Below are 27,117 nucleotides of genomic sequence, written 5' to 3' on the forward strand. Positions count from 1 at the left end.
AAGGAATAATTTTCTTCCTTAAGATTCTGGACCTCCTTTTCTAATTGATTGACTTTCTTTTCATAATCTTGTTTTTCTTGGATTTTTTTTTTTAGCTTTTTCCTTAATCTCTCATTTGATTTTTAAAGTCTTTTTAAAGTTCTTCTATGAATTCTTTTTGAGCAGGTGACCATTTGATGTTACTCTTTGGGGTAGAAGAGGATTTCTTTGCTTCAGTATCCTCCTCTGAAGATGAATCCCAGTCTTTCTCTATTCCTATAGTAACTCTTTGTGGTTGGATTTTTTCTCCTTTGCCTGTGCATTTTTTTTAATTTGTAGTAACTTGGTTTTTATAATCACCTCTAGTCCTGGGGTATGAGAGATGATGCCTCCTGCCTCAGATCCTGCTGTAGTTCTCCCCTCTGGCTTGGAACTAGAACCAAGACCTCCAGCCTCCTATAAGTGCCCACAGCCAACATCATCCCTGCCCCACTGCTTCTGCACTCACCAGGCATGTTCTGATTCCTTCTCGCCTAGCCATGTCTCTATAGCACAGCTGGGTCTGGCATTCCTCGTCAGCAGAGGTTCTCTTGATCTTCCCCAGCCAAGATGCCCAAAACCCCTCACTGTCCTGGGGATAAAAGTTCCGGGGGCTGGGGCCAAGGCAACCTCCCAACCCAGATAACCCCAGGGTTTGCTGCTTGTTGTTTAAGTGGATCTAGGACCTATCCTAGAGGTGTGTACTCTTCACAGGGACCAAACCTCATCCTGGGACTTTTCTTCAGATCCTCTCTGATTGTCCCAGAAGGACCTCTATTCTGTTCCTGCTCTTACTTTTTTTCAAGCATACACTGAAGAAATGTGTGATGGAAGTGACACAATTTTGAAAGCACTGAGAAACTAATTTTTGAGATACCTGAAAGAGGTAAAGATATTAAACAAACGGGAAAAAAAATCACAGAAAGTATTACTCTCCCTGCCCCCAAGCTATTGAACAAATTTATCATGGATCAATAACTACTGACCCACATGAGTACTTTAATTTCTATAACAGCTTTATGAGAAGGACCTACACACATATTGAGTATCCTTGATGAAAATATAAGATGAAGCAGGTTTTTACAATCTATAGCAAAATACCTCTTCAGTCAGTGAAGCAAGTGAAAGGTTTGAAGAATAAGCACTCCAAATGTGCCTTTATTTTGTTTACAAAAATGCTTGATTTAGTAGAGCCAAGGATCTCTTCCAACCAGAACCTCCCATACATATGTCAAGATCACATAAAACTCCTTGATCAAGACAAAGTGACAACGTTGTTCACTGATACTCTGGTTATCCATATGAAACAAAGCATAAAAATCAATCGATCAGGAAGGATTTATTAAGTGCCTACTAAGTAACAGAAAGTACAGTAGGTGCTAAGCATATAAAGACAAAGATGAAATAGTCCCTACTCTTAAGTCCATGTTTTATCAAGAGAGATAACATGCACATAAATAATCATATACAGAATATATAAAAATAAGGTCTTTTATGGAGGAAGAGCATGAGGAGTCATGAAGGATCAAGAAAGGCTTCATTTAGGTCATGCTCAAGCTGAGGCTCAAAGAAAGTAAAGGAATCTAGGAAGTAGAGGTGAGAAAGAGGTGCATGAAATGGGAAATGACCAGTGTAAAGGCATGGAGACAAGAGACTAGGGGGGAGTCATATGTGAAGAACCACAAGAAGTTCAGTTTTTCCATAGTTTCAGGAATTGGAGTAATGTATAATGAGGTGGGATAGGTAGATTAGAGCCAGGTTTTGAAGGACTTTAAAAGCCAAATGGAGAAATTTATATTTTGTCCTAGAAACAATAGTGTATCCAGTAGGGGAGCTACGCGGTCAGACCTAGCCCTTAGGGAAAATCAATGGCAGCTATATGAAAGATGGATTAGAGGGGATAGAGGCAAAGAAACCAATTAGTAGGTAATTGCAATAGTCTTAGCTGAGAGGTTAGAGACTGAACAAGAGTGGTGATTGCTTGAATAGATGTGACAGGTGGTTAGAAGTAGAAAAAAGACTTGTCAACTGACCGGATATGTGGGATGAGGGAGAGTGAGGAACTAAGGATGCCTGAGACAGAAGGAGAATGACTTGGGCTCATAATTGAACAAAAGAAAAGAAGGGACTGGGTTCTATGTGGCGAATAGTATAGTGCTTTTAATTATCCCAAGTAGCTACTTAAGACAAAAACCCAGGTTTTTATGACCAAAAATTTTCCAGTGATTTGGTATGACTGTGAGTTATGGAATACCATAGTATGCTAAGAATTAACTCAGAGGGCAATGAGGAGATGCATGGTGGCCATAAGTATTTTGGAACATATCACAATGACTTGCATGAAAAAGTGTCATAAAGGGTATCATCTAGGAAATGTATCTGAAAAGATATACTGTTCAAGTAGCAACATTGAGCAATCACAATGATAACTGTCCAAGTTCTACACTGACATTCAAAGAATATAAAAAGACCTAAAGGAAGACATCCAGTGCACCATGGGGTTTTTATACAAAAGAATGTCAACAAGATATATATTGGTTGAAGTGACAAATAGGTGGGTTTTTATTTGTACCATTGGAAATAGGACCCATATTAGCATGGTCAAAGATTCAGTTGAAATATAGAAATATCATCACTATCATTACCATTATCACTCATTATTTTCCCTTATAGTTCAGGGTTTATTTCTCAAAGAGAAAAAGTCATGCCTGCAGTCAGTAAGTCAGTCAATCAACATTTATTAGACTTCATTGTTAGCACTGTTAGAGAAATAATCAGCACCATGGCCAATGATTGTGATAACTGTGAGAGTAGCCACCTAGTTCAGTATTAAGTAAACAATGTCAAAGCCCTAGGGGTCCTGTACTGAATTTTGTCACTGATGTAGGTGGTAGTTGAAGTGGCTTCACAGAGAATACTTAAAAAAGAGTGCAGATGACAGGTACTAAGGTACCTGACTTTGGTGCCTTTAGGCAGGTGGTTCTCATTGCCCAAAAAATGGAGGACCTGGTTGAACACCCAAGAATACACAAATAGTCTGGATTTTCTGGGGAGAATTGTTCTTGATGTGGGGATGTCTTTGGGTTGCTTCCCTGATGTACTGACAAGTAAGGATGCAACCAGGGCAGGGGTAGGGAACTTGTAGCCTCGAGGCCACATGTGGCCCTTTACATCCTGAAGTGCGGCCCTTTGACTGAATCCAAACTTCACAGAAGAAATCCCTTTAATAAAAGGATTTGTTCTGTAAAACTTGGACTCAGTCAAAAGGCCACACTCAAGGCCACATGTGGCCTCAAGGCCACAGGTTCCCCTTTCTATTGTGGTACCCTGACCACCTAGTCACTTAACCACCTTGAGTCTCAGCTTCCTAATATGTAAAGTGAAGATAATTGTGCCTGGAGTTTTTACTTCATTTGGGTTTTTATGAGGATCAAGCGAGGAGATTTATGTAAACTTTATACAAATTTTAGTAACTAGATAATAGATGCTTAGTATTTGTTAACTGAACTTAATACAGTTATTGGAAAGCGAAACAAGAGAATGGCATGTGGCTGTGTCCCTTCTCCAGATGCCTGCTCTTGTGGCCGTGATTGGCACTGTCCCCCTGTAGTGAGAGGTAAAAGTTCCAGTAAGGGCTGAGTCTGATGAGACTGCCTTAAAAGACAGTTTTGATTACTTTTCTAAGACTGCTCTATTACTCTATGGGCTTAGAGAGTTCAGACGTCACAATTCTACGTCCATACTATAGAAACTGCATCTTTTTCTTTGCCTGTCACTCTAGAAGGCCTAGTGCAGGTGGTTCACAAACTACTCCTGAAGCCAATACAGAAACAGCAGGTTGTGACATGGGCATCCTATGCTTGGACACAGTGTCCTTGGTTTATATAACTATGGACCTAAATGACCATTTGGGGGACAGGAAGAAAGGGCAGACTCAGGGCTGGAAACACACAGCCCTCTTCCAACACAGACGCAAAGAAAGTTGCCTACATTACAAGATGAAATTGATGTGATTTTGCTTAACTGTTTTTGTTATAATGGAGGGTTCTATTAGGGGTGGCTATTGGAAAGTGACTAATATAAAAAACATCAGTAAAACTTTAATTTTTAAAATGTGAGGGTGGAGGGAAATTGCTCCATTGACGCCACTGAAGGGAGGGAGGGTCAATCGGACATTGTGGTAACTTATAGGATAACAATACTGGGCCTGGAGTTTTTACTTCATTTGCGTTTTTATAAGGATCAAATTAGTGGATTTATGTAAATTATATGTAAATTTTACTAACTAGGTAATAGATGCTTAGTATTTGTTAAGTGAACTTAATACACTTATTGAAAAGAAAAACAAGTTCTTTCTCAACTCAACTGCTTGCATTTGTCCAGATATTTGTTTTAAAGTACCCATTCAAAGAACTGACTGAGTTTAACTAATAGTGGCAAAATTTAATTTCAATTCAATTTAGCAACAATTTACTAAACACCTATCAAGTACAGAGCACTATGCATGATGCTGGTAGAACATACTGGTAATGATGTTCTATAGGCAATTTGAGATGCAGGTCTGGAACTCAGAAGAAAAGTCAGAACTATGGACACAAATTTGGGAGTCATCTCTTGTGGGGGGAGGGGAACAGCTGAAATCATTGGAAAGAGTGAGATAGCCAAGAGAAAACGTAGAAAGAAAGAAAGAAAAGACCAGGGTTCACAAAAACAGAGTCCTGGGGAATACTGACCTAAATGGGTCATAAAGTAGATAAAGAGCCAGGAAGGATCTTTGGAGAGGTTGTGGAATGGTAGTGTTATTAGTGGAGCTATGAACCAATACAACCATTTTGCAAAGTGATTTGAAATTATGCAAATGCACATATCAGAAATTCTGCAACTAATTTTACATACCAAAAAGGTAATTGATAAGAAGTCCCTGTATGCAACAAAATAATTATGGCAGCACTTTTTGTGGTACCAAAGATTTAGAAGCAAAGTAGATGTCCATTGATTGGGGAACGACTAAACAAATTGTAGTACATGAATGCAATAAATATAATAGAAATCCCTGTGCTATAAAAAATTATGAAAATGATGAATACAGAGAAGAATGGAAAGATTTACAATAATCTGATGCAAAGTGAAGTAGGAAGACCCTAGAAAACAATATAAACAAAGACTATAATAAGCAAATGGAAAGGACAACCACAAAATAATAAAAAAAAAGAATGCTGCAAAATTGCAACAAGCATGACTCCAAAAAAGAGATATGAACAAACACCCCCAACCCACTCCTTTGCAGAGCTAGACACCACAAACATGGTACACTGCGTGTATGTTCAGATTTTTTCGGTACATTGATCAGTTTTTCTGATTTTTGCTTTTTCCTCTTCTTTTTTTTTTCTTTAAAAAATAGTATCTGTTATGAGAGCTTGCTCTTTAAGAGGGAGAAGAGGCATGGATACTCAAAAAAATTCTGGTAATGTAAAAACAAAAGATATCAATAAGAGTTTATTTTCTTAAAAAAAAGGATCATAGCACTAAAACTAGAAGAGACTTTAAGGAGGTCATCTAGTCCAACTCCCTCACTTCATAGATAAGGAAACAGGCATAGAGACATTAAATGGCTTACCCAATGTTACACAAGTAATGTGTTAAGAGCTGAGATTCAAATCCAGTGTTCTTTTCTCTGAAGTTAATGGAAGAGACAGGACATATAAATGCTAAAATCTTTGAAAAGGTCAAAGACAATGAAGTCTGAAAAAAAGACTGTCAAATTTGATGAGGAGGACATTGGTGACCTAAAGAGAAAATACTTTCTACAGAGCATTGATGACGAAAATTCAACTGCAAGAGACTGAGGAGTGAGTAGATGGTGAGGAAATGGAGGCTTTGAGTACAGACAATTTTTCAAGAGATTTAGTAGTGAAGAGAAAGTCAGATATTGGACAATAACTGGATGGAGTAGAAGAATCAAGAAGTTTTTTGTTGTTTGTTTGTTTTTGCTTTTGTTTTTGTTTTTTTCCAGTAAACGAAGATTGAAGAGCATATCTGTAAGTATATGGGAAGGATTCAAGACGCACGGGGGGAAAAAAAAATACTATTACCTCATGTTCCAATTAGTACAGTTTATCAAACTGAAAGAAATTAGCAACTGGTAAAATTCTGTATTGCAACTTTGTTGTGGTGAAGAGTACTAGATTTAGAGTCTGAAGATGTGGGTTTGAATCCCAGCTCTTTCACTGATCTCAGCTGTGTGACTGAGGAGAAGTTATTTAACCCAGAGCTGGCACTGAGTAGGCAAAGGAGGTAACCACCTAGAGCTTGATACCTAAGAAGGAGCAACAAGGAAAACCTTTCAATATGACTTGTATCTTAAAATATTCTTACTGTCAGATAATTTTGCTCTCCCTGGTACATGGGTATTTATTTGGTGATGCCAAGTTGTATGTCTTAAAGTGAAAGCTCAAAGACTTAATTTCTTCCGTTTGCACTAAAATTCATATGACTTCCCCACTCCCTTTAGCTCAGGACTATTCCATAATCTTGGAACCATCATTAAAGGGCTCCAACAATATACCTCAAGCCCTAAGTGTTCCCTGACTAAATGAGTTTGGTAAATGTTACTCTAGATGTCTTAAGAGCAGGCTACATCTGCTTTCTGAGGGTTGCCTGCCTATAGGACCCAGTGGTGTAATGAGAACACTGGATCTGGAATCAAAAGAATTGGGTTCAAGTCTTTTCAATCCTATGTATGTACTATATGACCTTAAGCAAGTCACTTTCTCTGAAACCTACTGCCCTCATGGGAATAATAATATATCACACACATAGTTTGGATGTAACCTCTAGTTGCATGTTATTTCAGAAGATGTAGTTTCTTTATGACAGAATAACAAATGAATGAAAGAAAAAAGCATTTGTTAAACATGTGTTATATGCCCAGCACTGTGCTTAGGTTCTTCACATTTGTATAACACATAATCTTTAAAGAGCTTATCATCCCTTTTATGCTCACAATTGCCCTGTAAGTTAGATGGGGCAGGTGCTGTTAATACCATTTTAATGAGGAAGAAACACTTGTAGAGATGTTATCAAGCCTAGGACAAGGCATTTGTGCACCCTAGAGTTTGGAAACGATCCATACCCACCCTCTGAATCATGTATTGTGCCTCTCTGAGAAGTCCACACTGCTGAAGCACACAACCCACAGTTCCCATTTCTAAAGTGCCTTATGGTTTACAAAGTGCTTTCCTCACTCTACTGTTTAAAATTGGCAGTACAAACATCGCTATCCCCATTTTAGAAGAAGAAACTAGGGCTTGGACAGGGGAATTGAGCTGCCTAATATCCATTCTTTGTCAAGTGTCAGACCCATTCACTTTTTACCAGAAATGGAAAATGAGATTAAGAATCATAAATTGGCTGGGCATGATGGTTCATGCCTACCACATGGCTCCCTTCTATCAGGGAAGCTGAGGCCATTGTTTCTCAGGAGCTCAGTAGTTCTGAGTGGACTAATCTGATCAGTGTATATAATAGGTCGGGCATCCATATGGTCAACCTTCAGGAATTGGGGGTTGAGGATGGGGCTACCAGGTTACATAAGGACAGGAAAACTAGAACAGGTAAGAAACCAATACCAGTCATCGGGGGGATCATGCCCATGAGTGGTCCCTGAACTTTCAGCTTGGGCAAGATAGGGAGACCAAGCTTTAAACTAACAAACAAACAAAAGAATCATGAAGAGAGTTGCCTAAGAACACACAGCTAGTAATTGACAGGTTCAGGATATAAGTTCATGTTCTCTGGCTCCAAATCCAAGAATCTTTCCTACTTTACCTTTTTGCCAAAGCTTTTCCCTAAGGAAAGATCATGATGGTCTATTAGGCCAACTTATTCTATGGACAATGACTCGAGCAGTTTCATTATTACACCAGACACAAGTTGCTGACTCTTGATTTCAGCATACCTAAGCTCTGTCAGTCTGTGACAGGCACATCATGGACAAGCCCCTTCAGAATCATAATGTAAGATTGAAAAGGCACCCTCCCTCTATTCCCTCCTCACCTACCTTCACAAAACTGAGGCTGCAAAGTTTGGCTTTTGCTCCAAATTGCCACTTGCACTGAACATCTGCATCATAGATCTGCCCTGGGAGTGTGTCTGGGTATTTATACTGTCCTGTTTGCTTTGGTTCGTCTACCAGGCAAGAGGCCTGGGCTGTGCTGGAAGAAAAACAGATGTACATTAGTTATTGCAACTACTTTGGGATTTTTACATTAAAAAAAAAGCCCACACACACATTCTATTCATCACTCTATTCATACATTTATGCAACAGTTACTTCAATATTTCAGAGCATGTGAGATCTCATCTATGTGGATACACCTTCCAAAGATACATGTTGTAAATCATCCACTTTGCTCCTTATCATGACTGTCCCTTATCCCATGTCCTTCCATAAATCCTTCATTGAGAATTCACTCCATGTGCTTGGGGACTTCCCTTAGATCCCTTGACACTCTGTGGATACCCAATGGAAAATGCAGCCTGTCCATCTGTTATCTCATGTATGTTCCTGCTATATGACTATACTATCTTCTTTCTCAGCCATCCATCTCTATGTACCAAGAGGGCGGGAAAGACTGAAGCCACAGTGGGTGGGCAGGCAACAAAAAATAGACCAGTAGTTCTCAAACTATGCTCTGTAGAACCTGAGTGTTCCTGTTAAAGTGAATGGAGAATCTGAAAGGGAACATTTCAATGCTAACAATATTCTTCACATTAGAAAATTAAATGTGAAATTATCCAGGCATGGAATCTAATTCACCAGATTTAGGGTTGGAAGGGACCTTAAGGATTGTCTAGTAGATAGGTGTCAAACTCCTAGTGGAAGGCCAGCAGAACTCCCAAGTGAAACCCAAACCAGCTTAAAATGTAAGATCCATTTCTATTTGAGTTTGAGACCACTGGTCTAGTGCAAGAAACTAAAGCCCAGAGATGAAGTAACTTTCCCATGGTCACATAGGTAAGCAATAGCAGAACACTTGAATGAACAGGCTGTAGGCTGATATGGTGGAGACAAGTCTTACTCAGTCTCCCTTTAACTAACCGTGTTTATATTTTCCAAAGAGCCTTTATCTGTACCAATTCCTTGTACAAATACAACATAATTGGTTGAACTGGAATGTCCCCATAGGTTACTGAAGCTGAAAGTTCTTTTTTTCCCCCTTAAACATGAGATTTTTAAGCAAAGATAAGCATGTTTAGAAGCTTCAATAATTGACCTGCATTCCAATGTGTTTCTGTGATTAGGCTCTTCCCCATTTTTAATTATGATTCTAGGGTTTGACTTCAGCTCAATGAGCTCAATTCAGCTCAATGATTTGAGGTCTCATCCTTGCTGATGAAGCAGCATGTTATAGTGCTTAGAGTGCTGGGTTTGGCATTAGAAAAACTATGGTTCAGTTTGACCTCTGATATTATCTGTGTGACTCTGGGTGTCATTTAATATCTTCGTGCTTCAGACAATTTCCTAAGGATTATCTACTAAATCATAATTGGGTTGTAGTCTGTATTGGTAGAAGGAATTTCCACACCAGAAAATGTCAAAATCACAGATTCCAAACTCTTTATATACTAAATCTATCTACTTTTATGTTCAGAGAATCCTCCAAGGCAAAACTAGGCAGGATTAAAAAAAATCAGTTTTTATCCTTTATATGATTTGTCTCTACCCACTTCTGTATGCAGAGAATCCTCCAAGGCAAAATGTAGGCAGGTTTAGATGCCTATCTTGATTGAAATGATGACCAAAACAAGACAAAGGACCCATTTAGTTAAATGATCAGCTGGATTCTTGCCTTCTACTTTTTCTTACTCTGTTTGACAGAACTGACCCAATTAATGCTCTGTTTGTTGTTGGGAGCAGCTAGTGGTGGTAAGGAGGGAGCCAGATAGTAACAACCAAAAAGAGAAGTAGTTCTCCTTTGGAACAAACCAGGAGAATGTATCTATCCAAGAGGCACCAGACTATATAGGGACAAGAGCTGGTCTCAGAGTTAGATCTAGGTTTACATACTGGCATTGCCATTGACTCATTGTGTAGCTATGGGCAAATCACTTAACCTCTCCTGAGCACCAGTTCCCTCATCTATATATTGGAGATAATATTTGACAAGCCACTGAACCCAAAGCTGACACATAGAAGTGGCACCCACTCACCTATATCAGAAGGCTAAGGAAGTCACTGAGCTACTGTCACTGTCATTCGCTCACCATTCAGCAAGGCAGTTGGGGCCATCTTTTGTGAACATTGGCCTCTACCCTATTTGTCACTGCTTGCGATACTACCCAGAGAAGAATTCTATTAGACAGTCTCCTTGGTTTCTTCTGGCCATACCTGAGGAACTTGGTGAGATATTGCCTACTGCAAGAGGACCAAGAGAACACCCCATTGTTTCCAGTTAGAGTGGGGGACATGATGTTGCCTTCAGCCTTTCTACATGGATTCCCTTCTCCATCATGAATCATGCCAAAGCTGAAAAATAAGGATTGTAATGATCAAAAATTTTTGTTGCTCAATCTCCCTATTTACCAGCTATGAATAATAATAGGTATATGTATAGAATATCAGGAATTAAAGAATCAAAATGGAAGAAAAGAATAAGACAAGTTACCATTTAATAGAAAGATAGTAGATAGGCATAGGCAGGTGCCACCTATTCTCTGTATAACTTTGGCCAAACTCCTTGCCCTTTCTGAACCTGTTTCCCCATCTGCTAAATAAGAGTTTTAGACTAGATCAGGGGTTCTTAACCTGGGGTCCACAGACTAACGGATGTGTGAAGAGATTTCAGGGAGTCCATGAACTTAGATGGGAAAAATTACATCTTTATTTCAATATAATTGGTTTCTTTTATAATCCTGTGTCTTTTGTGCATTTAAAAATACTATCCTGAGAAGGGTTCCATTGGCTTCACCAGATTGCCAAATGGATCTGTGATGCAAAAAATAGGTTAAGAATCCCTCGGACTAGATGATTTGTGTCAGAGGTCCCTTTCATTTCTAACATTCCATGTTCTATAGGTTAAGGTCCCTTCTTGATCCAATATTCTAAGCCTCTGTTCTAGGGTCACTTATAACCAACCAATCCATCAATCGAGTATTTTAAAGCATACAAATATAATGAATGGAACAATTCATTCAGCACTCAATGTATTAAGTTCTGAGGGCCCTGGCAAATCTGGCATACTAGGTTCCATATTCTAAGGGTCCTTCTAGCTTGGACATACTATGTTCCATGTTCTAATAATTTATGTACTGAGCTTCCTTTTAGTTTCAAGAGTCTCTGAATCTGTGAAGGTTTTTTACATTATGTTGGAACAGTAAAAGAAATGAAATTTTTTTTTCTACCATATTCAATTGAATTCAATAAACTCATATTAAGTGCCTAATGCATGAAGACCACTCTAGTTGGTGCTGGGCAGAGGTGAAGGGGTTGTGGCACAAAAATGAAATGTAACAGTTTCAGTACTCATGAAAAGTTTATATTCTATCATAGAGGATAGACATGTACTTATATCCTCCAACACTTAAAAGAAACCTATGATTTCATCCATGTGAGCACTCCCTTCATGGATGCAAATGATATCCATACCTTTCTTCTTTAGTTACTGTGACCAAAACAATCTTGAAGCAGTGGGTCAAGCTTAAGGTGATGAAGTTTAGCTAAGTTGGTCCTGGGATGATGGACACATATCTCCAGGGCCATCATTTGAAGCCTTTCCAGCTTGGAAAAGCCAAGAGATTGCATTCCCTTAGCATAGCCTTGGAGAGCCTAGGGTCTTTACACCACTCTAAGGCCTCAGAGAAGGACAGGGATGGAAGCACACCAACCACCATAATAGAAACTGAAATGTGGTACAGTGTGGCTCAACAATGAGGCATGGTCCTAAAAGGGGGCTTTGAAAGATGTAAGCAGGGAGAAAGAGATCAATAAATCTGAATAATTACTACACAGAACTCTCAGCTAAAACTAAATGAAAGGGGAAGGTAAATTTTATCCAAGTGGGAAAACAGGTTCTTTATATTATGCTGGTGCTTATTAAGGTTATTCGAGACTATGTTGCTAGCAACAACAACAACTAATCCCTTCTGCTTCCTGTTTCCTATTGGGAAGGAGTAGTGAATGGGTATAGAAGATTTTCCTAAATAATAATAATAATAATAAATTACATTTATGTAACACTAAATATATTCAGTCCCCTAAATAGTAGCCAGCGAATCCATAAAAATTCATATGCATATATTGACCAAAACTGGAAAGAGTTGCCTCTGCACATAATTAATTCCTTCACTACCCAAAAGGTCTTGAAGTAGAGGCTAGATAACCCTTTGTCAGGGATATTTTAAGTGAGATTCATGACTTGGATTGGAGCTGGACTAGATGGTCTCTGTGAGTCCCTTCTAGTTTTTTTGAATCATTCCATAATTTTAATATTATCTTGTTTATTTTCACTATCACTTTGCAATATATCCCCAGTTTTACCAATTAAGAAACTGGGCATACTGAAGGTTAAGTTGGAGAATCATAAAATGTTGGAGTTGGAAGGTATCAGAAACATCAACATGTCCAACCTTCTCCTTTCACAGATGAAGAGACTGGGGCCCAGAAAAGGAAAGTGACTTTCCCAACATGATACAGTCATCACAGATTCAAAGCCAAGTAAAAGGATAACAGCATTATAAAACATTGAAACTGAAAGACATTGGAGATTATCAAATCCAGCCCCCACATTTTATAGGCAAGAAAACTGAAACCAAAGGAAGGTTTCATGACTTGGCCAAGGTCAAGAAAGCAGCAAGTAGCAGACATGGCACTCAAATTCAGTTCATTTGCCTGAAAATCCAGGACTCTTTTCTACTATATTACACCTCTTCACGCATGAAATGCTGCCCATCACAGATCCTAGAGAGACTGGGCAACATCTACCACCCTGCCCCCACCCCATGACTCATACACTTGATTGCTAAGACACAAGATCAGCCCTACCCTGGGCCACTTTGATGTGCATCCTCTGAAAATCAGATGGGGAAAACAATGGACCACAACTAAGGAGTTATAGACACTGCAAGAAATCGATCAAAAGGAACTTGAGAATGACATTCTATATTGAGGAAAGGGGATAATTGATGATTAATCTAATATATTCAGATTGGGTAGTTAGTCATTCTGGAGCTTGGAGAACATCAGTGTTTATTTCTTTTTGTCCAAAAAAAGAGTCTAGCTGATAATTCATTAATCTCAATAAATAATAATAGCTGGCATTTGTATAGTGTTTTTAAGGTTTGCAAATAGTCGCACATAAATTATCTCATTCATAACACTGTGAGGGAGGTACTACAGGCATTATGAACATATTAAATTCATATATGAATGACAAAATTACAAAATTTCCAACCTGAGAGGATCTCATAGGTCATCTAATCAAACCCTACCTAACCAAGAATCCCCAAATCTATTCCTCCTCCAAAATTCTGTTTATATTTATACTGTCACCATCCTCCCAGTCATCAAGGTCCATGACTTTGGAACCATCCTGTATGTCCAGTACATCTTCCCTTTCTCCTGCTATCTAATCAACTGCCAGATCTCATCAATTCTACCTCTACAACATTCTTACCACCATCCTATTCTCTCCAGTAACATGACCACTACCCTACTATTCAGGTCCTTACTATATTTTGCCAGTAGTATGGCTCTAGCATCCTAAATGATCTCTTAGTTTCTAGTTCCTCCCCTTTCCAATCTATCTTCCATATAGCTGCCAAAATAATCTTCCTAATACTAAGTGACAGTATCACTCATCTACTCTAAAACTATCCATGACTGTCTCTTGCCTCTAGGAATAAAATAGAAATTCTTTAACTTGACATTTAAGATCCACCAGTCTTGTTCATACCTGCCCTTAAAGCCTTATTTCACACTATGTTTCAGGAAAAAATTAGACTAATTATTGCCTGGATTCAATAATCTATATCTTACTTCCATGCATGGGCACAAATCATTTTCCACACCTAGGATGCATTTCTTTCTCACCTCTATCTTTCAGAATTTGTCACCTTCTGTAGGAAATTTTGTCTGACCTTTACCACACATAGATTTTGATATTTCCTTCATTAATTACTTTGATATTTATTTGTATAATGTATGCAATATTTGTATAGCAGATGTTATATCACACACACACACATCCTGGCTGAATATAAGCTCTTTAAAGATAAGGACTTTCATTTTTGTTCTCATATCTATAGTACCCAGAACAAAGTCTTATACATTAGTAGCCACCTAGTAAGTGTTTGCTGAATTGAATCCCTGATAAGGAATCATCAAATGGCATCTTATATGAGCAATGGTTAGAGCACTGTTCTTGGAATTAGGAAGAATTGGGTTCTAATCCTACTTTAGATATTTACTGTGTGGACCTAGGCAAGTCATTGGACCTCTCTGAGACTCAGTATTCTTATCTATAAAATGGGAGCAATAATAGTACCTCTCTCAAAGGATTATAGCAAGGACCAAATGAGATAACATGTAAAGTGCTTTGAAAACCTCAAAGTGCTATATAAATGCTAACTGTTATTATTAGAATCTGCTAGAAGTCTTCCAATGATAGAGAACTCCTCAGGAACTCACTGTGGAGGAAGCCAATTCCATTCCATGGAATGAAGGATTTCATTGCTGGTTCTATTCTAAGCGCATGGAGCCACACCAGGCCCTTTGGACAGATAATTGTTAAATAGTTTTTCCTCACATCAAACTGAATTCTGCATCTCCAACTTCCAAATTTTTCCATCTAGGGCCAAGCAGGACCAGCTGAATCCCTATTCCACAGCCTACCCACCTATTTAATTTTATTTAAGTTGTCAATACCTTCAAACTGTAGCACGCTGTAAGGCAGAATAGTGTCATGGAAAGAGCCTTGGACTTAGTGTCAGCAGACCCGGATTCAAGACCTGACTCTTTCTCCCTGTATGATCCATGACAAGTGATTTTTCCCTCTCTAAGCTTCAGTTTCTTTATTTGTAAAGATGGGGATAATAATACTTATACCCTCTACATCACAGGATGTTTAAAGTATTTTATACTATACAAAGTGACAAAGAACTGGAGATATTATTACTCAAAAATAAGAATTTAAAAAGGATGTCTTCTCAGATTCCTCAAAAAGAAGAAACTCTGGATAATTGGTGGGGAGGGGTCTTTACCACTACCTTTGTGATTTCATCACAGAGGGTGCTCCTCATGTCCCAGTCATCCACTACTGAGCCTCTCCCCAACTCTAATCCATCCTGTACTCACCTGCCAAGGTGACCTTTCTAATGTGCAGGTCTAACCATATCAACCTATTACTCAAATAAACTCTGGCACTTCCCTATTACCTCCAGGATAAAGTATGAAACCCTGTTTGTCTTTGAAAGTCCTTCATAATCTGGTCCTTAACTGATCTTTTTTCAGTCTTACTCTCTCATTCTTCTCCAGGCTCTGTTCTTTACTCTCTGGACTTCTTTCTCTACTATACCAGAGCAGTGTTCTTGCTCTAGAACTCTACTCTACCCTTGGGGCCATCTCTCCCTGGAAGATCACTCTGCTCTCTGATTCCTTCCTCTGATTGGTCAGTTGCTCCAGGGACCTACATTTTATGGAAAGTGCCCAGACCAACCACGTTCACTCTTTCATTCCTTTCTGGGCTCTGTTCTTGACTGTCTGGACTTCCTCCTCCATTGCCTGACTCAGGTTCCTTTTCTCCCCTCCCCAGCCTACCCTAGCCCAGAGGCTGCTACATAATAAGCACTTAATAAATGCTTGTTGACTTGATTTCTTATACTTAACTCCTTTCCACCTATTCTATGATATAGTCACACTGGCCTTCTTGTTCTTCCTTGTACAAAATGTTCCATCTCTTGGCTCTCAGCATTTTCACTGGCCATCCTTCATACCTGAAATGCTCCCTCCCAGTCCTCACCTCTGCCTCCTGGCTTCCCTGGTTTCATTCAAGATAATTCAAACCCCATCTTTTGCATGAAGTCTTTCCTGTTTCTCTTTAATACTAGTGCCTCACCTCTGAGATTATATCCAATTTGTCCTGTCTCTATCTTATTTGTACATAGGTGTTTGCATGTTATCTCCCTCTTTGGAATATGAGCTCCCTGAGAACAGGACTATGCTACTGCTTGTATCTCCAGTGCTTAGCATGGCCCATAGTAATCACCTAATAATCGCTGACTGACTAATTGAGTGACCCAGATCACAGTTCCTCCACACTTCAGAATCCAGCCTTTGTGAGCTGGAATGATTGAAATAATTTATCCTGTGATGGCCAACCCTCCAATGAGCCACTCCACATTTAAGTAACCAGGGCTGGTTATTAGATGCGTTGTCCAAAGCCAGGTCCATACTTGACAGTACCTGTCAGAGCATGCACTGCACTGACAAAGTCTTCCAGACCCCAGGGTCACATTCCCCAACAAGGAGACTATGGGAAAGGATGACAGCAGACTGAATTCACAATGGGCAAAATTCCCAAGCAGGGATCATGCTGTTCTCTCTCCTAACTAGTGACTTCAGGGATGAGCCTTCTCTCATCTGACTGAAGTTAGGCAGAGGCATTTTACACCCAATATCTCGGCCCTCTCATTCATGACTCTCCACAAAGCGCATTCTTCAATACTTCAATACTTCAGTTTATCTTTAAGTAAGTAGAGTCCTACAGAGGGCAGGTAAAGGACAATGGGTTTGGAGTCACGGGACCTGTGCTTAAATCCCATTTCTATCACTTTCTACCTGTATGATCCTGGACAGATCTCTTTTCTGGGCTTCGGTGTGTAAATTAGAGGACTGGACTGGATAATCTCTAAGGCTCCTTCCAGCTCTGGATACTATGATCCTCTACCTTGGGAGAGTGAGGAGGCAGATGGACAGACAAAGTAGAGGATATTTAGAGAGTGCTGGGAGATCCTTGGATAAAAGACTAGAAAAATGCAAAATACTCTTTTGAGTACGAGAAAGGTCGTGATTTGGATTTCCTGCAGAGAGATGTGTCAGTGTTGTGGTCTCTAAGCAAATTTTAGCGTGGAAGTAGGATTTGTGGTTTATGAAAAAGTGAACTTTTTTTTTGCTAGAAATTAAACTGATGTTTTTTTTTTAAATCTGGTTAGAAGTCTCTGGGGCTCAGTTTCCACTTTCGTACAATAATGGGACTGGACCCCATGGTCTCTAAGGAACATCCCAACTCTGATTTCCTATGTTCTAAGGTCTCTTTCAACTCTAACAGTTTATGAATCTTGTTTTTATTCAGACATGTGATTTCATCTGGGTAGGGAGCTCCAGGTGAGGAATTTACTCTACCAATGCAGATCAGCGCTTTCTTTGTAATTTATAGCCTTGGAGTTGCCTGGGGGCCCTAAGAAGTGACCTACCCAGGGTCATATAGACCATACGAGCCAAAGCAAGAGCAGAACCTAGGCTTCTCTGACTCCAAGGCCTGCTCTCTATCCCCTATAGTACATTGCTTCTCTCATGAGTCTAAGCAGAACAAAAATTGACCTTACTCTCAAGTATTCCTCTCCCCCTGCTTACAAAATCCCTAACACAATTTGAAAACATATTTTACATGTCCAAGTATCCATGATATCAGAGCTATATTTCGTCTTTTGTCATAATTCCAACAATGTTAAAGGAGACCTCGAAAGACATCTGGTTCAACTAATACCTAAATCATAAATGACAATAAGCAAAATTTATATGTAGCTTTACAATTTACAAAGCACTTTACAAACACAATCTCATTTGGCCTTCAAAACAACCTCATGAGGCATGTGCTATGGTATTTTTATCCCTATTTTGCAGATGAGAAAGGTCATAGAGACTGAGTGATCTGCCCAAGCTCACAGAGTAAATAAGCCTCAGAAGTAGGATTCAAACTCCCTGACTCTGATGCCCTCTCTGCTAAAACCATATTGCCTCTTCACCCCCTCTGATATTCTCACCAAGTGCTCACTCATCTACCCTTTACCAGAAGACCTCCAGTACAGGGAATTCATCAGCTCCTGAGGTAGCCCATCCCATTGTGGGACATAGATTTATATGGACTCATTGGCTGTTACTTGGGGGCTTGAAGATGAAAATCTGTTGACTAGAATTGACCAGTAGTTTTGGAAGAAAGGGCTTCCTTGGTAAAAACCCACTCCATTACCCATTCCAAAATGTTATCACCATGGTAACTATATACACATTCCCTAAGATAATGAGAAATGACAGGTGGATGGCCCAAATGCAAACAGAACCATAAAAAAATGACTTCAAAAACTTTGGAATCTTGGATTTATGTTTTGGAAAGAGCACAGGATCTGAATTCAAGAGATCTGGTTTCAAATCCTAATTCTGACACTTTCTAGCTCAGTGACCACAGGCAAATTCTTCGAATTTAATTCAATTCCATTCAACAAGAATTTATAAAATGCCTCTTAAGCGTAAGGCACTGTGCTGGGCACTAGGGATATGCATGCAAAATTGAAACGAGTCCCTGTTTCAAGGAGGTTGCATTCTACTTTACCTTTCTGAGCTTATTTATCCATCTATAAAATGGGCATAATAATACTTAGGCTACCAATGTCAAAAGGGCTGTTGTGGGGAATCACAAAATTGAAGAATTCAGGGTCAGAAAAGACTTCAGTGGCTATCTATTCCAACCCTTAGCTGAAACGTATTCTCACCATAACATGGCCAGCAAGTGGTCATCCATTACCCGCTTAAGAAATTCCTCCAGTGAGGAATAATCCACTTCATTCTAAGAGAGCCATTCTGTCTTTGAGACAACTCTAATTGTTGGGAAGGTTCCCCTCCCCACCCCGACATCCTATCTAAAATGTCTCTGCACCTGCCATCCACTGTTCCCGTTTTTTCCTTTGGGGCCAGACAAAATGAGTCTAACTTCGGTTCCACATGACAGCCTTTCCAATAACTGAGCATAGTTATCATGTTTTGAAAACCTTAACATGCTAAAAAATATAACTGCTATTATTATAACCATAAATCTTAGGACAGAAGGGACCTCAGAGCACAACCTCAGGTCTAACCCTGAACTGAACAGGAATCCCTGACAACTGAGCATCCAAAATCCAAATGTTGACTTTTACAGATAGGGAACTCACCTTTTTGGGTCTGAGTTTCTTCTTTCTCTCTATAATACTATTCCAATCCAAAATACAACAAGTATTTATTAAATACCTGCTACGTGCAAAGCACATAGGTACAAGGGATGTAAAGACAAAATGCTAAGACCCTGACTTCTAAGAGTTTATGTTCTACTGGGGAGGTACAAGTTGGTGTACTAGAAGGAGGACTGGATTTGGAGTCAGAGGACCTGGGTTCACATCCCAGCTCTGTCACTTAATATCTGTGTAACCCTGGTCAAATCACTCAACCACTCTGGGCCTCAGTTTCCTCATTTATAAAATGAGGGTGTTTGACTAGATGTCTGCTAACAGAAATGTGGAACGGAAAAGGATTTGTAAACTTTTAAAAGAACCTAGAAATGAGAGTGATTATTGTTATCCACTGCTTTCAAAGCAATATGTACTGATGTGCCAGGTGATCACTGAGGGAAGCTTCATACCTAATAATGACTGTGAAAATCACAGGTCTTACCATGTCACTCTCTTACTCAAGAAATTCCAGTGACTCTCTCTTACCTTTAGTAGAAAATACAACATTCCCTCCACCCTGCCCCTTTCTGGCTTTTAAATCCCTTCACAAACTGGCTCCAGCCTCATTTCACAATAGTCTCCTTGGCTCACTCCGCATTTTAGACAAACTTTCTAGTTTGCTGTTCCCCACGTACAATATTCCAAATACTCATTCCTATGCCTCTGCACCGTCTGCTCCCATGCACCCATCCCTCATCTCTGCTTCACGGAACACTCAGCTGTCAGTTCCTGTTCTGGTCCTCCCAGTTTTTAATGCCCTCCTCTAGACATTTCCTTATGCTTATTTTACGTTTAATTTTCTGTATTCAAGTAGTTTCCCCAAAATAGAATATAAGCCCTTGGAGGACAGTGATGTTCATGTTTGTCTCTGTACACCCAGCATATCGTGCATACAGAACCTGGCATATAGGATGCACTTAAATGCTTGTTGAATAAATGAATGAATGAATGAATGCGAATGAATGACCACTCAAAAGCATCACTTACTTGTGGCCTGACTCATGAGCTATGGTGAATGCCAGACCAAGCCCTGTGTCTTCATTAATGGTGCAACTTCGATACTTGCTGCACATTCCACTGATGGGAGCAAAACCTATAGGAAACACCAAAGCCAGATGTTATTCCAATTTGCTATGTATCATCTAAGCATGAGTTCTTTTCTTACACCATATGGCAGGTGTGGGGAGCCTGCAGCTTTGAGGTCACATGTGGCCTGGAGGTTGCAGGTCCCCACCCCTGCAAAAGGGTTCAGGGCAGAGTTGGCTGTGTATGCAACTGTATTTAGCTACCCTATCTATAACTAATATCAAATTTAAACAGTATGAAACCTGAACTCTTCCATTCAAGTCACTCTCTGCTTTCTCAGGGCATGGAAAGTTTCCTTTGGTCGGTTCTTGAAGGCCGTGCCATCAGAGCACATGCTTCTAGCAGGTCTTAACTATTTGGAAAGACTCCAAATAGAGTCTCTGGTGCTGATGATTCAATTCAATTCAACAAGCATTTAGCAAACATTAACCGTAAACTAGCTGTGTACGGGGGATACAGAACCAAAAATGAAAACAGTCCCTGTTCTCAAAGAATTTATATTCTATCAGAAGGATACAATATATATATAGATAGATAGATAGATAGATAAATAAATATGTGATACATACAAAGAAAACATCATATGTCCATTTTGGAGAACTAGCTCCAAATGAATTTGTTAAAGAAATTCTAACAAATGGATTTCTCCAGATCCAACCTCTTCTCTGAGCTCCAGTCTCTTATTTCCATCTGTCTACATGACATCTCCACCTGGATGTCCCCCTAGTCTCTCTAACTCAACATATCCAGCATAGAGCTCATTATCTTTCCTCTAAAATGTGCCTCTACTCTAAACTTACCTATTTCTGTTTAAGTGGACATTATCCTCCCAGTCACCCAGACATTAAATCTGAATCACCTTTGAATCCTCTACCCTTCCCTATGGTTCTCCACCTCTAATCAATTGCCAAGTCCTTGCTGTCACTGCAACCTCCACAAAATCCCTCCCATCATTCCTTTCTCTATTTCTGCACTGATGCTATCCTAGTTCAGGCTTCTATCATCTTTCACCTACATTATTGTACCAGCCCTACCAAATGGTTGTTCTGCCTGCAGTATCTCTCCTCTCCAATTCATTCTTTACAAAGCTGTCAAGATAATCTTCCCAAGGCACATGCCTACCCATGTCACACCCATGCTCAAAAACTTTCAGTGGTTCCGTATTGCCTCTAGGATAAACTACAAACAATCTGGTCTGGTATTTAAGGCCCTTTACAATCTCGTTCCAACTTACTTATCTAGTTTTATGCAATATGTCTCCACCCCAGGTACTCTCAGCTCCAGCCAAACTGGATTCTGTGTTGTTCCTGCCTTTTCCTACTCCTGCAGATACTCCATACCTGGAACAAAATCCTTCCTCTCTCCTTCTTTCAAAGCCTTTCTCTTCTTTTGAGGTTCAGCTTAGGTGCCACCTTCCCCATGTGGCTTTCCCTGATCCTTCAGCTAAAAGTGATCTCTCCCTCTTCATATCTTCTTAGAGTAAGTTGTCTGGATCTCCCCTTTGACCACCCCCCCCCAACTCCATCACCCTTCATATCATATGTATCTATGTATATGTCATAACCTATCACTCCTATTCAAAAGTTTATAAGCTTCTCAAGGGCAGATGATTAGAGATGGATGGCTAAATAGATATAAAGATTGATAAATAGAAAGATAGATGAATGGATGGATGGAGACATCAATGACATATAAATAGAAAAATAGAGAATTTATTAAGAGATTGTTGGAGATGTTGTAGAAGGAATTCATGGGTTGGGCAAGTTGACCTCAGAGATCTCTTCTAATTCTGGAATTATATGATTCTGTGGATCACTCCTCAGAAGAGGATTAATCAGTTAAAATAGCAGTTTTCAAATTCCAACTTCAGGATAATTATTAGTCCTTATATGGTCACCATTTCTGTAACTCTTTCTGTCCACTAGGACTGGAAAGGCTCAGTCTAGTCCTCTTACCTCCTTTTATGACCAATGACAATACATGGAAATCCCTGCTCTTTTAGAGATGGTAAGTGATTGGATAGGAAAACTATTTTAACTTCATATAATAATGCAGCTTAAGCAATCTCAAAGCACCTTAAGTTAATAACAATTCATATTTCTATAGCACTTTACAGCTAACTGAGAACTTTCCTCTTAACTCTGTCATGTAATGAAAGTATTGGTATTCAATTTTACAGGTGAAGAAACTGAAACTTAAGAAGTGAAGTGACCTAGCAAAGGAGATACAGCATCAGAGTCAGGAATTAAACTCAGATCTTTTGGTATGCCTTACAGGCATTATAGGAAATAGACTAACATTTTTAAAAATTTTATATATCTAATATATTGATAGAGACTGGTTACATAGTAATTAAGAAATACTTGCTGAATACCTAAAGAGTATATGCAGCTAACTAGGTATAACAATGGATAGATTGCTGGTCCTGGAGTTATGAAGCCTCATTTTCCTGAGTTCAAATCTAGCCTCAGACTCTTACTAGCTGTGTGACCCTGGGCAAGTCATTATTATTATTATTATTGTTATTATGATAGAATATAAGTCAAAGTGTTTACCTTTCTTGTTATTGACATACCAAGTGAATCACAGTGTTTAACTAACTTGCCAATGATGGCACTGATGGCTACATAAGAATCTTGATGCCAGCTGAGTCAAGTTCTACTAGACTGCCCTTCTTTTCATTATGTCAATGACCAAACTCTGGTTCAGTGGAAACAGTCTTGAACTTGAAATGAAAAGATCTGGGTTCAAGTGAGGCTCCAATTGTCACATCTCTGCATAACCCTAGGCAAAATATTTAATGTGTCTAAATCTGTTTCCTCATTTATGGAAGAGGGATAAATCTTGCAATTCATAACATGTATATTATGTATCTACTTCGTGCAACAGGCCTGGGTTCAGACCTGAAGGAGTTACTAAGTTTAGAAAAGATTGCCCCTTTTTTAATAATCCTCAGAGTCTAGCAGATGTTGAGTCTAGTAAATGAAAAGAATGTGGTACAGTAACTGAGCTCTGCATTTAGATTTGAATCCTGAAGACCTGATTTCAAGTCTGGCTTCAGACACTTACTAGCTGTGTGACCCTGGGAAAACCACTTAAATCTCTGTCTGCCTCAGTTTCCCCATCTGTAAAATGGGGACAATAATAGCTCCTACGTCCCAGGGTTGTTGTGAGGAACAAATGAGATAGTAACTGTAAAGTGCTTAGCACAGTGCCGGGCATATATATCTTAATAAATATCTTCTATATAAATGATAGCAGCTGTTATTATTAGCTATTATTATTTACATACCTGTCGGAGCCTAACAAAGTTACTTAATCACTTTTCGGACCATCCCCACTCTCTACCCCTGACCCCTACCCCAATTCCCTCATCAGTGAAAGGTAGAGGTTGGCATAAATGGTCTTGATGGTCCTTTGGAGGTCTAAGTTCTATTCTCTTCTAACAACTACATAACACTCTAAGGACAATAAAAAATCAGTGTGGTAGATAGAATGTTAAAAGAATGTAGTAACAAGACCTGGGTCTGAGTCCCAGCTTTGACATTTAGTGATGCTGGGCAAATCACTTGCTCTGAGCTTCAATTATCTCATCCTGAAATAACCTATGAGAAAATTTGAGAATTTAAGAAAATTTGTGCTACCTACCTCACAAAGGTTGTTGTGAGAACGACAATTTTTAACTAGAAAATTTACAATCCAATAGATGCTTAATAAAGATATGCTGATATGAAGCGAAACTATAAATTTGATCATCTTTCAGCTTAGAGCACATTTATTCCAACTGCTTCATTTTCTTATAAGGAAGCTGAGACTGAAAGGAAATAGTTTTTCCAGTCACACAAGTGCTGCTGCTACTACTACTACTACTACCACTGTTGCTGCTGCCTTCACCACTGCTGCTGCTGCCTTCACTGCTACTACTGTTCCTTTTACTGCTGCTGCTGCTGCCTTCACCACTGCTGCTGCTGCTGACTTCACTGCTGCTGCTGCTGCTGACTTCACCGCTGCTGCTGCTGCTGCTCCTTTTGCTATTGCTGCTACTTTCACTACTGCTGCTGCTACTGCTACTATTACCACTACCATTACTATTGCTATTACTACTAATAATAATAGCTAGCATCTATATAACACTTTAAAGTTTGCAAAGCACTGTTATATCCTTTGATCTTCTTAAAAATTCTGTGAGGAAGGTATTATTACCTCCGTTTGACAGATGAGGAAACTGAGGCTAAGAGGTTAAATGATTTTCATAGGGTCACATAGCTAATAAGTGTCTGAGGCAGAATTAGCATTCAGGTCGTTCTGACCCAGGTCCTTCTGACCCAGGTCCAGCATTCTATCCGCTATGCCACCATAAACAACATGGCATTTTAAGGTTTCCTAATCACTTTCTTCACAATAATCCAGTTAGAAAAACAATGCAAGTATTTATTATTCCCAATTTACATGTGAGGTAATTGAGGTTTGGAGAAGTCACTTGCCCAAAGCCACACCTCTACCAAGGGGCACCACCTCTACTTAAATCCTACTCCTCTGGCTCCTAGGGCTTTCCATTGTATCATACTCCTATTGATCACTAGTTGGTACTGTAAAGAAAAAGGTCTAACCCACATTGGAATTTTGTGAAGCATTTTTGAAACTGTACCTAGAGTGTCACATGGCTCATTCTTCCAGGAACAGATATCCAGTCCTGTTAGTAAAATAGCGTGATCATGTCGCTTGTTGTTTTTCCCAATGAGAGCAGACTGCCACTGACAGAAACTATTCAGAGATTGATCAGCATGGTGATTGATCAGTAATCCACCCTACAGGGAACCCAAAAAAATAAAAAATATTAATAAGCAACAAATAATTGTAATCAACAGAAACTTGAACTACATCAATCTGGAAAAAGAAAAATAAACAAAGTGATCAATGTCACTCTCCTGCTCAAAAACCCTCCACATCTCCCTACTGATGGCAAGATCAAATACAAACTTCCTAACAGAGCTATCGTAAGGTCATTTCTGTTCATCCATCTGATAACTAGTGTTAAGTACCTACTACATACAGAACACTGTGCTCAGAGTACTTACTAAGGCACAAAGATTAAATAAGACTTGGTCTCAGCCCTCATGGAGTTTACAGCATATTGGAGGAAATAAGACGTGCACAGAGACATGGAATTCAAATTGGAATATGATGTATACATAAGAGGACCATAGAATTTAGAGCCAGGAGGAGTGTCAGAGATCTAGTTCAAAGACCTCTACTGACAGAAGAGGAGGCCAAAGATGCGAGAGAATGAGTGGCATGTCCCTGGTTACTCAGGTAGTAAGTATCAGAAATGGGATTCAAACCCATAGCTCCTTCTGGTATAGAGGAGGTATAAGGTCAGACAAAGAAGGATCACTTCCAGCAAGATGCATTAGTGAAGTCATCATAAAAGAGGTGGTATATGAACCATGTCTTGAAGGAAGATAATAGTACTTAATATTTCTATAGTGCTTGAAAGTTTACAAAACACTTTAATTACAAAACCGTGTGAGAATGGGCAGTGGAATGATCAGGATTCCACTTTGTTCATGAGGATGTTAAGGCTCAGAGAGATGAATATACTTGACTGGTAAGGACTCGAGGTGAAAAAGCACTTAATTGCTCTTGATGATTTCAAGATACTAGTTCCAACAAGACTCCATAAAAATAACCATGATGATAAGAAAGCATCATTTACTTATTCCACTATCCTCTGTGCCAAGCTGATCTTCATGACAATTTAGAATACAGCCAGATTGTGCCTCTGTGCTGCCCACTCTATTTCTTTGACTCTTAGAAACAGTTGTGTCACTTACTTCCCATTCTCCCCTCCCCATGGATGATGGGTTGGACTTCAGGGGGCAAGAGGGTAATAATAAGAATAACAATAAAATATCTATCTATGCCACTTGCATTAATTTAGCCAATAATGTATCAATAAGGAAATATCAAACAAATGACTGAGTCGAGGGGATTTGTATGCAGAAACTTTATAATGGCCGTTCAGAACCATGTGATTGCCACAACTAATTATAGAAGAATTATTCTTAAAGAGTCCAAATTTAGTGCTCAATGTAGATTGAGGAAGGAAAGGGTAGAAATTGTGTAACACATCACTTTCCACTGTGAAAACTTTACTATCTAGCGAATGCCTAGCAAGATACAACTTGGTAGCTAGAACTATGCATCAGAAGTTAGCTATCTTTCATGGACTCACAGATGACAAATCACCATACTACAAACACAGACCTCAAAAAATCCTGAAGAACTCAACCAATAGACCATACTAATAGTGGACCATTATCACAAAACAAATAGTTGCCCACAACCATCCAAACATAAAAACTTAAGGACAATAGTTTAATGGGTGTTACCACAACAAATATTCATTCAAATACTCATATTATTACCATAAGAAATATTCTAAGAAAATTGAATGGGGATAGGTTATTTTTATTACATGTAATTTATATTTATTTATATCTATTTATAAATATATATTTATATTTATTACATGTAATAAAGGACCATAGAAAGACAGACTAAAAATATTGGAAACTAAATAATCTGATCCTAAAGAATGAGTGGGTCAAACAACAAATCATAGAAACAATCAATAACTTCATCCAAGAGAATAACAATAATGAGATAACCCACAAAACTTATGGGATGCAGAAAAAAGCAGTTCTTAGTGGAAGTTTTATATCTCTCAATGCTTACATGAACAAAATAGAGAAA

At 39.1% G+C, this 27,117-nt stretch overlaps 1 protein-coding gene across 1 annotated transcript in view; it reads right to left on the reverse strand.

Annotated features, from left to right (window-relative positions):
- ADAMTS18 (ADAM metallopeptidase with thrombospondin type 1 motif 18) overlaps positions 1-27,117 on the reverse strand; it is a 194,918-nt gene that overhangs the window by 87,806 nt on the left and 79,995 nt on the right. The window contains exons 8-11 of the mRNA XM_027865019.1: positions 25,010-25,169; positions 20,263-20,368; positions 10,409-10,546; positions 8,078-8,231 (exon numbers count right to left, since the gene is read on the reverse strand). Of these exons, the coding sequence (XP_027720820.1) occupies positions 8,078-8,231; positions 10,409-10,546; positions 20,263-20,368; positions 25,010-25,169 (558 nt within the window). The remainder of the gene's footprint in view (positions 1-8,077; positions 8,232-10,408; positions 10,547-20,262; positions 20,369-25,009; positions 25,170-27,117) is intronic.

The sequence above is a fragment of the Vombatus ursinus genome, unplaced genomic scaffold (genome assembly GCF_900497805.2).
Source record: "Vombatus ursinus unplaced genomic scaffold, bare-nosed wombat genome assembly UNPS02014778.1, whole genome shotgun sequence".
Lineage (NCBI taxonomy): Eukaryota > Metazoa > Chordata > Mammalia > Diprotodontia > Vombatidae > Vombatus > Vombatus ursinus.